General features: G+C 33.8%; 1 protein-coding gene across 2 annotated transcripts in view; it reads left to right on the top strand.

Moving 5' to 3' along the window:
* The window catches only part of LOC149085391 (uncharacterized), a 190143-nt gene that overhangs the window by 111501 nt on the left and 64520 nt on the right, over positions 1–14122 (top strand). For both annotated transcript variants that reach the window (XM_089233382.1, XM_089233383.1), the window contains exon 2: positions 4857–5004. In XM_089233382.1, coding sequence (XP_089089508.1) covers positions 4857–5004 — 148 coding nt within the window. The remainder of the gene's footprint in view (positions 1–4856; positions 5005–14122) is intronic.

Raw genomic sequence — 14122 nt, 5'->3', positions numbered from 1 at the left:
TTATTATATTATTATTCAGGGTGGTCATATATAAGATAACTTTGATGATATACTAGCCCCTAGCGGCTGCAAAAGTCAACGTGAATGAAATCGGAGGTATAGCCGTTTTCAAATATGCGCTCGAGAATGAAGAAAAAACAAAACCCTAACTCCCGCAGCTTACGTTGACAGCTAAAATATTTAAAAAATATATATAATTTAATACTGACCTCTATGCATTGCAAATACAACAGAAACGGTGACATGACCCCAGAAAGATTGCTACCGCATGTAGTCCCACATCGAGAAGTTATCGCACCAACCTCTCGGTGAGTATAAAAAAGCGTGATGCGACAAAAGTGATCAACGATCATTGGAAATTGATCGATGCAGTAAAAATATCATGAATGATGTTTGAACGGTATTTGTAGCACCATAAACGCCAGCACAGGAGGCAGAAAAAGTAAAGAAATCTCATCAAGTTGTTGTTGCGCTAACCCTTCGGTAGAGAACTTCTTGTGGCAGTAATATGATCTCCATTAGTTGTTTCCACATGTTTTTTTGTCTACGTCTAGTGCCGGTGCGTGTTTATGATGAAACAGGTACCGTTCTAACGCCATTTAAGGTTTTTACTGCGCCGATGACTTTGCAATGCATAAAAGCGAGTATCACTATTCGAATTTTCCGAAATGTTCTTGTTGTAACCGTACCTGCGATAGCTAGAATTGTTTGTCTATTTCCATTCTCAAGCGCATACTCTGAAACACCAATACCTCGAATTTCATTCGCATTCGTTGGTTTTTACGACCTCGAGGGGCTCGTATATCGACAAAGTTATTTTATAATCACCCTGTAGATTATTCTGGAATAAATAAATGTATTGTATTTATTTTATTTAACCATCATTAAATGAAATAAACTACTAAATCTCAAATAACGTTTAGCATGTGTACATAAAAAAGTGTCTAAGTAAAACGTATAGTCAGCTATAGCTTTTGAAATGAAATATAAATATTATGACATAATTTCAGCAATTTATCTAAAAATAAAATAATAAGCTAGTTGAATTATTTAAACTGGGTGAAATAAATTGCATCGAGACTTCATTGATAAAAATTAAATTGTTTATAATGTCTTTCCTGTTTTTAAATTTGTAATATTTTATATAGTAATGGCTATAGCTAAAAATGTTTATATACGGTGTGCATGTTCAATAAAAATTCATTTAGTTATAAAAATCTAAATTGTATGATCTCAATGCAAAATCTTGATAACAATTATCTTTTTGTAATTCTGTTATTTTGAGTATTTTCCATCAGTATCTTTAACAGTTCTCTGTGATATAATTCAGATTTTTGATTCAATACATTCAAAGCTAGAAATTCACCTTTCGTTCGAATTAATTGAAAAACAAATTTCTAAGATAATGCATATTCAAAAAATACCAGTATAGTTTTAGCAAATTCAGTTTTGTCAGTGAAGCTTCGATGGAAAACCGAAAATACGACAATGAAGACAACCGAGAAAACAGATAAGAATCTTACTTCATTTCCTGAGTTTCCGACTGCCAAGCCGATAAGACGCCCATGATCGACATGTCCTGGAGACATTGCAGCGAGATATTTCACTCGGCTATCTATTTCTTGTGCTGGTGATACTATTTACAGAGTCTGTAGAAGAAAATATTTTTTTACTGAAGGAAAAATCGAAAAAAAATTATCAAGAATTCTACAAAATATGAGATACAAGAAAAGAAAACAACATTTTAACCTTAAATATTTTTTGTAGCAGTAAAAATCGAAATTTCAAATATACAAGATTTCAAACGAGGTCAAAATACTATTTTATTACATATTGCGAAATATTTTTCGCAACTGTCTGTGCAGCTGCGGTTTCATTTCATCTTCAAAGTACTAGACACGTATATTACCGTTCCAGAAACTGATATTGCGTATCACAAAGCTTCTTGTTACCATTTGATATTACTATTTTACAACACACAAACACGCACAATAATCTTTTTATTATGTGTTATATATACCACAGAATTCCATCATTTATATATATTTTCATTTGTACACGCTTCTTTTCTTTGTCAGACAATGATCACCGTATTGATTTTTTTTCAATATTGAACTAGTCAGCTATTTTCAAGATAGAAAGTAGCTGAAAAATATATTTGTCGTTCTTTTATTTTTAAATAATAGGAAAGAGACCAAAATCATACCAGTTATTAGAAAATAACTCGTTTTCGAAAAACTGAAATCACCAGCTACTTATCGGACAGAAAACACCTGAGCCGGTTTTGAAAGTGAACAGGTCGTCAGCGAAACTAGTTAAGAATCTGATATACTTTTAGATATCCGATAAAATGATACAAATGGTATTCTGCCCCTCAGAAAATGTCGACACCTGCTCCTGGTCACTGTTATCACCTGGCTAGGATACTTATGAGCTATAAGAATGTTGGAAAATCGTATGATATATCCGCCTGTTTCTGCACCACTTGCAGAGATGTTACCCGATTTTTGGACATTCTTTCGAAAAAGAGCACTTCTACTTGGAATGTGAGCGGAATGGTAATTTCGGTTCTTATCGGAATCCGATAGAGCAGCAGCAACCTATCCCAGAATTTCCATCAAATGTTTTTAGACCATTAAATTGCAAAATCAATACCCGAGAGCAGATTTAATCTCAAAAGAGTTAGTTTAGAAAAAAATTTTTTCTTCTCTCTTCACTCACTTACGTGATCCTCTTTAAGATAAGTTAGGCAATGCACTTCTGAAGATAGAACTTGAAAGACACACACACTTGACGATTTCCCGACTGTGGGTTTCGTCTTTGATCACTTATAGCAAATAACATTAGCATACTGAGTCGAGTTTACGTAGATTTAAAGACTCGTGATACCCTCTTTTTTCCCCCCGAATCCATCATTTACGGAATTTTCAACTCGGCAAGTTCTTGAAAATCGTTGACTTTATTTTTTGCTTCGCATAAATTAACTGAATACAGATTATCCAAAACGGCATCATTTAACATCCGTGGATATTCTTTAAGTGGCATGATAGTTGCGGAAGACTGTCAAAAATATTATCAAAGAGTTGAACTTCCAAAATGCGTGCTTCATATGTTCTTCACACGACTCTTATATCACATCGATATTGCATTGAAAACAGCTTCATTTAGACGCCGTCAAAGTGTATTGCAACATTGAACACTCTTCATTATAATTATTTTTGAATATCCATACAACCAATTGATTATTCACCTTAAATTTTGAAGCGTAACGCCAAAATTGTAAAGTTTGTGAAGGTTTGTGTTTTTTTTTGTTTTTTTTTTGAGAGCAAACTGTAACTCGATACAATTATTCGATTAATTAAATATAGTCGTATCACTTGGTTAACCGTATATACATGGTGAAAACATAAGTCCGTTTCACCTCAAATAACTCGCAAATCGTTGGCTAAAGAAACATACGTTCAATTAGAAAAATTATCTAAATAACGTCCCCATCTTACACGTGTCATTTATTTCACCGAGGGCCGTATATGTACCTATAAAATACAAAATTTGATTTTCATACGTTCCCCCGTCCCCTAACTTTCAATAAGAAAGTTGTTGCTCTTTCTTTCCTGGGATCAACAAAAAAAATTACATGATTTTAAATTGAATATTTTCTGAGGTATTTGAATTTAAAAATCACTGAAAACAGATGAACAAATGGACAAGCTCATCGTAAGCATAATATGCTATTCTTCCCCGATATCTTCCCACAATTTTGAATTAAATTATTTCAACGAATATTGCACGCAGAAATATGGATTTTTTTTGTTGGGTTCAAGAGATACAGGGCAACAACTTTCTTACTGGAAGTTGTATAAGACGGGGGATTTTATAAAAAAATTAAATTATATATCTCGGTACATATGTGGCCTTAAGTAAAATATAAATGACACATCTAAGATGTTTCTAAGTCATGAATTATGTTTCTATAGCCAACGGTTTAAAAGTTATTTGATGTGAAACGGACTTGAGTTTTCACCCTGTATATTTCATAATAAGCAACGTTAAGTAAACGTTAAGTAACGTGGTTAAGTAAAGGTTAAGTAACGTGGTTAAGTAAAGGTTAAGTAACGTGGTTAAGTAAAGGTTAAGTAACGTGGTTAAGTAACGTGGTTAAGTAAAGGTTAAGTAACGTGGTTAAGTAAAGGTTAAGTAACGTGGTTAAGTAACGTGGTTAAGTAAAGGTTAAGTAACGTGGTTAAGTAAAGGTTAAGTAACGTGGTTAAGTAAAGGTTAAGTAACGTGGTTAAGTAAAGGTTAAGTAACGTGGTTAAGTAAAGGTTAAGTAACGTGGTTAAGTAAAGGTTAAGTAACGTGGTTAAGTAAAGGTTAAGTAACGTGGTTAAGTAAAGGTTAAGTAACGTGGTTAAGTAAAGGTTAAGTAACGTGGTTAAGTAAAGGTTAAGTAACGTGGTTAAGTAAAGGTTAAGTAACGTGGTTAAGTAAAGGTTAAGTAAAGGTTAAGTAAAGGTTAAGTAAAGGTTAAGTAACGTGGTTAAGTAAAGGTTAAGTAACGTGGTTAAGTAAAGGTTAAGTAACGTGGTTAAGTAAAGGTTAAGTAACGTGGTTAAGTAAAGGTTAAGTAACGTGGTTAAGTAAAGGTTAAGTAACGTGGTTAAGTAAACGCTTTATGTGTCCGAAACGCAGACCGGAATTTCTGTTAAATATAACAAAAAAAGGACAAGAAAAGTCCATACAAGTAATGTATATTTTTTCAAGAAATGTTATAAAATTTTTGTTAGAATGATTTTATAATACAATGTATATCAGTAATACATAATAATTATTCGTAATTTTTGTTTCTTATGTAGCTTTGCAAGGATGTCAGTTCCCAAAACAAGTTACCGGCAAGTGGTTTCAGAAAGGATGGCCATCTGCCATCCGTATTGAAGGCAGTGTTTTCTCTACAAAAGGCACTTGCGTTGCCTCCGATAACAACATGTTCCTCATTGAAGACAGGTATCAGACATGCTATTATACATTCTATTTATGATTCCATAAGTAATATCACAAAAAAGTATGGAGAATTATTAGCACTGTACAGAGTCATGAATTTGAATTTCAGCTTCAGTATATGAACATGTATTTTCTGCTTTCAAATGTCAATGGAATTTTCTTGGATTCAATAAATTTGAACAGTGAAAAAAATGTAAAGGCACTCGGGTCACTAAAAAACTGATACCGTAAACTGGGGTAACTTTAGGACAAGAATTGCACAACTTTCAATACAGTATCCGTACTGTGATTGTTAACAACGTGATTTCTGGAGGGAGGGTGGTGCAGCTGCAACCCTCAGCTTGCTTAACATGCCCGATTATTTTAAATTGTTTATAAAACAAATAGGAAAAGACAATTTTGTTGTACTAAAGTTATAACGGGGTAACTATCAAACAAGTCTTTTTTCTGCTCTAAAAGCCATATTAGTCTGATTCCTACCCCAACTTTTTGTTGACACTCTTGTCTGAATGTTTCCCCGATACCAGCCTGTTGAACCTGTACAGGAGTTTTACAATAAAAAGTTGGTAATTTTTTTAGTTTGTTTCTTAAAAACATTTTTTGTGCCTACAATCAGCAGCATCACTCAGAATATATTTAAGCACATCAACGCATTCTACTCATTATTGTGAATAATTCGAGATCAAGAACGGATGATAGCATGAAAACTCAGCACCGCCACATAATTTCAAATATGAAAATAGTGTTTTTCCTAAAGTTACCTCGATTCACGGTATGGAAAAAAAATAGTTTTGTAGAAATAACATGTTATTACAATAGCATTGCTCTATATCATGTCAATGTTTCACTCGTTTTTATATTTGTTAAAAATGATTTTGAAATAGTTTTGTTTTTCGTATAATAATATTTTTGTGACGTCTATTCATAAAGATGAAAATTGAGAGAAAATTTATATATTTACAAACTCTTCCGTAACTTTCACACTTCGTTGAAATTTTCAGCCTTTTTGAATAAATTCTACATCACATAAAAGTTTATTACATTCATCGAAATTTTCATACTTAATCACGTTCACATCAACATTTATTTGATTTTTTCTGAGCAAACAAGAAATTTCGGATAAGAGAAAAAAACTGAAATTATTTTCGAAAACATTTTGATACACAACGATCGCATCGACACAAATCAGGTATTTCTGTTTTTCTACGAGTTATTTTATGACGAAACAAATCTATTCAAATACTAGATTTTCAAAATTTTCTCAAGAACTTTCGTGAATTGCATAAGGGAATTTTATTTTATTATCATATTATAAAAATATACTTTTGAAACAAGATTATTTTAGATATTGCGTTAGTATATCTTGTGTTATATGCAAAATGAATAAAATTCGGCTTTCTTTTTTTTTTTTTTTTTTTGGCATCGCTCTTCAGCGAATCAATACGATTTGATAGCTGTATTGCCGTTTATTGGTCCACGGGTCATGTTGAAAATGGCAGTATCTGTCGTACTTATTTTTACCGAGAACATTAGGCGCGCTTGAATGATTGAAAAGGAACAAGTCACTATAATAATGGTATATAGGTGGACATTCATGTTTTTTTAGCCATCGACATGCACAAACCCCCTACACATTCAAACCTTAAGATATTTTCAGAGAAATTATTGATGAAAACAATCTGAAAATGTTTTATCCGGCGTACTTTTACGTTTTTTTTTTTTCGAACATTTTTATTGTTTTGTGTTTACTTTTTTCTCTCTTTGTGCTCTTTCACGGTAGAAAAGCAACCGACATAAAACTGCAGACTGTCAGTTTTACGACTTCTGTTGCGAAAAAAGCCGTTACAATAATGGCGCTGGTTTTGGTGTTGGAACATAATTTGGACTTCGATCTGAGACCTTCCTTCAATGTTATCCAGGTATCGAACGGTCAGGAGGGAACAGAAATGGGGGACACAACCCCGAGAAAAAAAAAAAAAAAAAAACCAAAGTATTGTGTGAGTTTTCTTCTGTACTGCGGCATGATAAACGTCATTATTTGGCTCTGATACTGTGGCCCTTTTATTTTTATTCTATATATTTTTTTTTTCTTCACCATCGGTAACCAACACTCTCACCTTCTACATCTTGCACTTTTACCTTTTTTACTCATTTTCACCGTTTCTTCCTACCTCGTCTTGTCTGCTGCAAAGTTTCCAATACTGTAGCTTGAATTAGTGCATCGATATCGGTTATGTTTTAGAAAGCGCTTTCGACACCACCCCTTTCCTTCAAAAAGAAAAACTAGAAGAAAAAAATAATATAAAATAGAAAGAAAAAAAACCAGGAGAACAAAGACATGGATAGCAAAAGAAAATCCCGAAGAGATAAGAAATTGAATCCTCATGTATTGAGGAAAATACTGGATGGACTAATGGTTGTGTTGAAGCTTTCGCTTAGAATAATCAAAGAAGCGATAAGAGCAACCTGGTGCTTTCTTGTTACTTTTTGTTTTTTTTTCCTGTATTATTTCCTTTTTTAAAGAAAGAAAAGAGTATACCGAGTCAAATATCTAATAAATACATATATATATATATATATATATATAAGTTTCATAACAAAACTATTTTAAAAGATATCTTATATAATAGAAAAAATACATATCAGAGGGTCATGAAACAATGCTTAGTTACTTTATTGATCTGATAACAAAGGCTGATATAAAAATAACGAAAAGGAATAAAAAAAATCGTATGTAGTGACGTGTTTGTTATCTTATGACACAGCTGCCGTTTAGGTATCGTGATGACACAGTGGCGGTCATCCGAAGTTGGTTTTCTGTGATTTTTCACCCGCAAGGTGGCCTTTCTCAAAATTCTTTGCCATATCGTGAGCGGTATAGATGTAAGAATATAATCATTCATTCAATCGATTTCTCATTTACCCATGGGCCAACAGATAGAAGCACCTGCAAGACAAATATCCCAAAGCGCTCACACTGCATTGTTAGACTAGGTCAGGGTTTCTTAACCTAATGGGTCGCGACCCAAACCTGAGTCGCAGGGGTTCCTGAGATGGGTCGTACGATTGTACGAGTTCATTTTCAATCCGGTTATAAATCCATTTTTTGCGCCACTGGTTTCAGGGGAGTTTTAACGGTTCAGCTTTTCGCTGCCTGGGTTGGGACCCAGACATTTTTGGGGACGTCTTAAGAATTTGAAATTGATGAAATTACAACACGGTTCCCCAGAATCGATGAAAAATTATTAAAAATTGATGTAAAAAGTTGTTTTAAAATCAATGAGAGAAATAGTTACAGAATTAATGAAAATTCAGTACATGAAAAAAATAATATATTCAGAATTAGTGAAGCTTTCGAAAATGTGGAGCTCTCTGTTTCATTCGGGGCCCTCGGCTCATTCCCTGTTGGCTTACCTTACCACGAACACCTTTAACCAAGACACCATGAACTAGTTTCACTAATTTGGCGAAATAAACATTTTGTTAATCAGAAATATTTAATAAGAATTTTTAAATTAAAAATATAGATCTATGATATCGACAAGTTGATCATGTTGTTGATTTTGGGTCGCGGCTGATAAAGGTTAGAACCCCTGGACTAGGTACATATTCAGACGAGTGTGAGACGCAAGTGCCAAGAAGTGAATAAACTCGCGCAAATTTATGAATTTGCACGCAGTTTATGAATAAACTAACATGATATAAACAAAAAAATAACATTTTTGAGGGGGCTCGCGTGAACCTCAGTATTATATATTTTATGAGGAAAAGGTCGACATCCAAAAAGACAACGTTTTACAGGATTTATAATTCTGAAAAATATCTATAAAATATATGAACAAACTGACCAAAACTTTGTAAACATTCAGATTTGCTGACAATTTGAAATTAATGAATTTTTCCCCAGAACTGATAAAAATTCCGAATTGATGGTAAATCAGAATTAATGAACAATAATTCTGTATTTAATAATAATTATGCCGGAAGAAATAAAAATTAAGAATCGATAAAAATTAGTTTCGTAATTTATGAAAGATAAAAATATTAATGAAATTTCAGAACTGATGAAAAATTATTTCGTAATTAAAAAAAATGATGCCGGACCAGAATTAATGTAAATTCAAAATTAAGTAAAAAAATAATCACAGAATCAATTGAAGAAATTCTTTTACCGATAATAAAAAATAGTAAATACATTAATAATGATAATATTGAATAATATTTCAAATGAGTCTTGTTGCAAATTTCTTGTCATCTATTTCTTCTATGCTTATTTTCGAAAAATGCTTGAAAATACCAGTTCACACACACACACACAGTTCGAGAAGTCACACGCATGAGACACGAGAAACTGCATCTCAATAGCTACGCCACGCATCTGTCCGCATCTGCCGCGTAGCCAGAGTGCGCTGTCTTTTTGATTTTCGTTGGTTACCAAAAAGAGGACTGTAATGCGTAGCATCATACGCACCATTCGTATCTCAGGAGCCTATTCTCAGGCTGTTTTATTCAGCGTCTGATTTCTTGGGCTCCATGCCATTCACACATTGGTTAAAATTACTTCACCGCATCATTACCATTTCACGTACGGCGTACTACCTGGGTTCCAACATCCCGTTATTAGGGAGGAAAACCAATAATAAACTTTACGTCTACAAAAATTTTGTTCTAGCCTAATTTTATGGACCAACTATTAACTGAATCTGCACCTATCTGAACTTGCTGCCCTACCTATAGCCTCCAAGCCCCCCCTCCCCCGGGAATACGGCTCTGTATACATCGTTGAGCTTCCGGAAATCGAGAGCCGACACAATCCTACATCTTTTTGTAGTAATGCAAGAACAATCATTGCCCCGAATCATGCAAAAACTCAACATAAAGAAGATATACGGCTGTATAAAGACAATTGCACATTTTTGTTTTTCTACCTACGCAAAACGTCGTATATTCCGTCTATAAATGTTTTCTTAACATTTGTAAATCACCCGTTTATACACTAGGAATTCCTCTTTTTTTCTCAAAAAGACTCGATGCGCAGATCGACTATCATAAATATGCCTACAACGATCTAAATCTTCACAGCATATTAAACCATAATTTTGAAGAGAAGTACTTTTTTTGTGCTGGGAACAGATCTTTATGGGCTCAGCTTGATTTCCCTATTGAATAAAGAGGTTTCTGCGGAGTGTGAGATATCATCGTTTCGTTCTCAGTTTCGAAGATGGAAGCCATGAGGAGAAATAAAAGTAGGTATAAAGTCTTTTTCTTATGCCCATAGCAATTTATTGTCACGGGTAGCATTGAATTTATCGAAATACTTGTCATACTCGACATCTTTACGCTGGGGCAAGTTTTTGCTCCTCGCTGGGGATAAGAGACAGTCGTTATTATTGACTAAGTGCGATATCTTAATAGGACATCGGAAATAAGAATTTGACGAGGATCGGAAAAAGTCACGTTGATGCGAAACATTTTTCCCTCGGGCTATACATGTAACGTATGTAGATATCTCAAGTGCTGGAGGAGAAACAGCACGAAAGAGGCAAACGTCAAAATTGGACATTTTCCAACGAATTTTGAAGCGATCTTATCGATCAGTAATGTCTGAGATACTAGATAGTTGATCTATAATAGTGTGCCAAGTACAACTACAGTCTCTGCATTTTGTTGAAGAAAAATATAAAAAAATATTACGAGAATAAATTTTAATAGCAATAAAATAATTCATATCTAAAATGATTATGTTACTCGGCAATTACTCGTCTGTACTCTTTCTAGGAAATACTTTCTCGTGTTCGTAATTTTACATCGTGCGCCTACCTATAATGCGCGTTACACATTTTTTAATATAAGTATTATCCGAACGGGATACCCAAAGGAGCCATAAAAATGTAATTATTCAGTTCTAGTGAAAGAAAATGAATTAATGATTCCTTTTCTTTTTTCAATTTATCTGAAACGTTTATATTCGATGCATTGTAGAGAGTATAATCGATACAAGCGTGTTATCACAGTGTTTTAACCTGATATTTATTACCCGGAGGTGAAAATTTAATAGTTCTTTATACATAGCTTTTAAGAGCAACTTGAGTCCATAGCTATAGCTGTAGATACTGAAAGTGATACGTTGAAGCACCACGGAATTAAAGACAGGTAACTGTATGCGAATGTTGTAATATTACACAATTCCGTCTGCGCATATGGAGACGCTGCTGTCGAAATATGTAGTTTTGAATGTGGTTGTCGCGTGGAATTGCTTTCTTGACTAGAAGAATGAGTGAATCTCGTGAAGGAAACGTTTTCGATCGCTATCGATTAATAGGCGTGACACGTCAATTTAAGTGCTGGCGTGCTAGTGTTATAAGTGTTATTCCATATTGATTCTAATGTAATCTCAAACAGTATTCCCACGTTCATGAGCAGTATAACCATCAACAGTTGTGTGTCGAGTTCAGCTCAAATCCCTTAATGGGTAAGATTGCAATGGTGTCAAGCTAAAGCTTCTGAAGAGCGGTGGCTAACATTGTGTAGTTTTCAGATGTCTCGTTTCAGTCTGTGTTGATGATTGTGATCAAATATTGAGATTATGGAGACAACTGAGGGGGATTGTGAACTTATCTTGGCGAACTTTTAAACGTTATAGGTCTCGTCATTGTGGCAATATGGTTTTGTTGTCATTAGCATCAATAGGAGTTCACTTCTGGTATGAATAATACGTACAGTAACAATACGTCGGCAATTTGCTGTCGTGCTCATCCTGTCACACTACGAACTATTTTTGATCATTTGATCATTTTTGTCGCACCACGGTCATTTTCTGCACACGAGGGCTAATTAGACCAGGACCTACAATTTATTGCTAATCCGAACGGCAGGCTTGTTTTTTATACTCATCGGGAGATTGGTGCTCTAAAGCCTGGGTGTGGGGACTCCCTGCGGTAGCAATCTTTATCTGTGGTCATATCGCCATTTCTGTTGTACCCCTGTGTCAGGAAAGTTTCTGACAAGGACGAATCGAGTATCGAGCTCGCGACACTACCAAACATCCTTTGGTACTTCAGGCGAGTATTTTATCGACCTGCTACCGCTCCCACGAACTATTTTTAATAAGGTAATGCACTTCTCCCGCTTCTTCACTCAGTAAACAGCTGAATGTAGCCTTCTGCAAGGTGTCCCGACACTTGTAAGCACGATCTCCAGTCAAGAAGTCCCTCTCTTCATTGAAGTATCTGTGGAATACAATTGGAATGTACTACTCTGTTAGCAAATGAAGAAGAACTTGTGAAATCTCGTTAGAACCACCTATGGTCACAATATATCTCAGGATCATATTAAAATGTTCATCCAATAATATTATATTACGGCAGTTATTTATTTAAAGATCACCTTCCTTTATTAAGTCAATCGACATACGTGTAAGATTTTGCAATAAAAATTAAATTCTCAGAACATGTTATTCTACGTTTCGTATTTCGTCTTTAATAATCCTTCTATTGTGTTGAATTTTCTGTCAGATAATGTATATAGAATAAATTAGCATCAAAACTGCAACTAAAACAGTTAAAATTGTAAAGAGAGAGAGAGAGAGGAGGAAAAGAGAGATAATTTTTAAGTTCAATATGAAAGATTGATAAGTATCAGACTTAGCCGAAACCAACTAATATAGAAAATAATTCAATAGAATATTTAACGCTTCCTTATATATACGTTCCTTTCACGAAAAATCCATACACTTCTCCAGTATTTACTGTTTGTATAAGACAAGGCGTATTGCTAAGTTACTGGATTGTTGATTGTAGGCAATTACTTGAGATTTGCGGCTAATGTCGCTCTCACGATACTTACGACAATTCAAAGTATACATTGATATTCACAATTTTTAGAAAATTACTTTAATCTCTAGTTCCAAGAATTGAAATAAATTGAGTTTAAAGAATTTTGAGCTTTAAGTGTGTGTGGTGCTCATATTTTATATTATAGTTTATTTTTGTAAATAAGTTCAGAATTTATTTAGTCAATATGTGATTTCGTGTTTGATGTAGCTAGCTAGAACAATACGTTTTTAAAATAAAACGTGTCTCAGCTGCTTCAACAATTCAGGTGTTTTCCGTAATCTTACATCATTTCTCGAGGATAAATGCACAGAAGTATGCAATGCCTGTTATTGACATCCGCGGATTCAACTTCAACGCTTTAAAGAAATATATATATATAATTTTTTTTCCTACTTGAACCGCTACATGTCGCCATTTCCCTGAACAAACTCTGAATTGTGAGTTCTCGGGAGAAATATTTTCCATTTGAGATCTGGTTTTAAACTGGAGAAACCAAATCCTTTCCTAGTTCATAAAATCCAAGTTTCTCGGTCCTTTCATCCTTTTCGCGTATTTCATTTCGGTTTTATGGATTTCGGATTTTTATGAAAGTTTTATTCCAATCGGGGAAGCATTTTTGAAAGCGAATTCAAGAGTTTTGATTGAGTGCCTGCTTTTCATTCTTCCTGTTTCTTTGTATTTATTTTTCTCTGATAGATGTATTTTTAAGGTAATCGGGACGATGGAGTTCCAAAATGCGCTTTTGTTATTCGATGATGGAATGTTCAGTTAAATTCATTGAATTGTCTTTATTAAAAATTTAAGATCAGGTGCTCTCTCCGAATTGAGCATACATAAATACCTACATACATATGTAGTGAGTATTGCTTTGCAGCACTTAGAATTGATAATGCGATTTGTTTCTTCGATACAAACAATATAACGTTCACAAATTCAATCAAAAAATCATTTGTTTTTTATTTAGAATTTTTTTTTGGCCACCAAGTAGTTTCAAACAAAAAATATCGGAATCATTTGGTAATGTAGCTAAAATATGAAGTTATAATGATACTAGATCTTCTTTATACAAGATGTCCGTATTTGAAATTCTCTTGTTCTGAGCTATCTGGAACCGTAACTGTTCATCATAAAACAATGAAAATTCTGGAATGTCCTAATGAAGAGATCAGAAAAAAATTCATAGGAAAAAAAACTAGTTTTGAAATTGAACACTAGGAAAGATTACAAATGTTTTGTTTGGAACTTCACATTTAATACAATATTTATTTCTGTAATTAAGACCAAAC

The sequence above is a fragment of the Pholcus phalangioides genome, unplaced genomic scaffold, assembly GCF_987345545.1.
Source record: "Pholcus phalangioides strain wild (caught in Gottingen) unplaced genomic scaffold, Ppha-v1.0 ptg000007l_1, whole genome shotgun sequence".
Classification (NCBI taxonomy): Eukaryota; Metazoa; Arthropoda; class Arachnida; order Araneae; family Pholcidae; genus Pholcus; species Pholcus phalangioides.
Note: the sequence above shows the minus strand (reverse complement) of the source record. Positions and strands in the feature narration are given on the sequence as shown.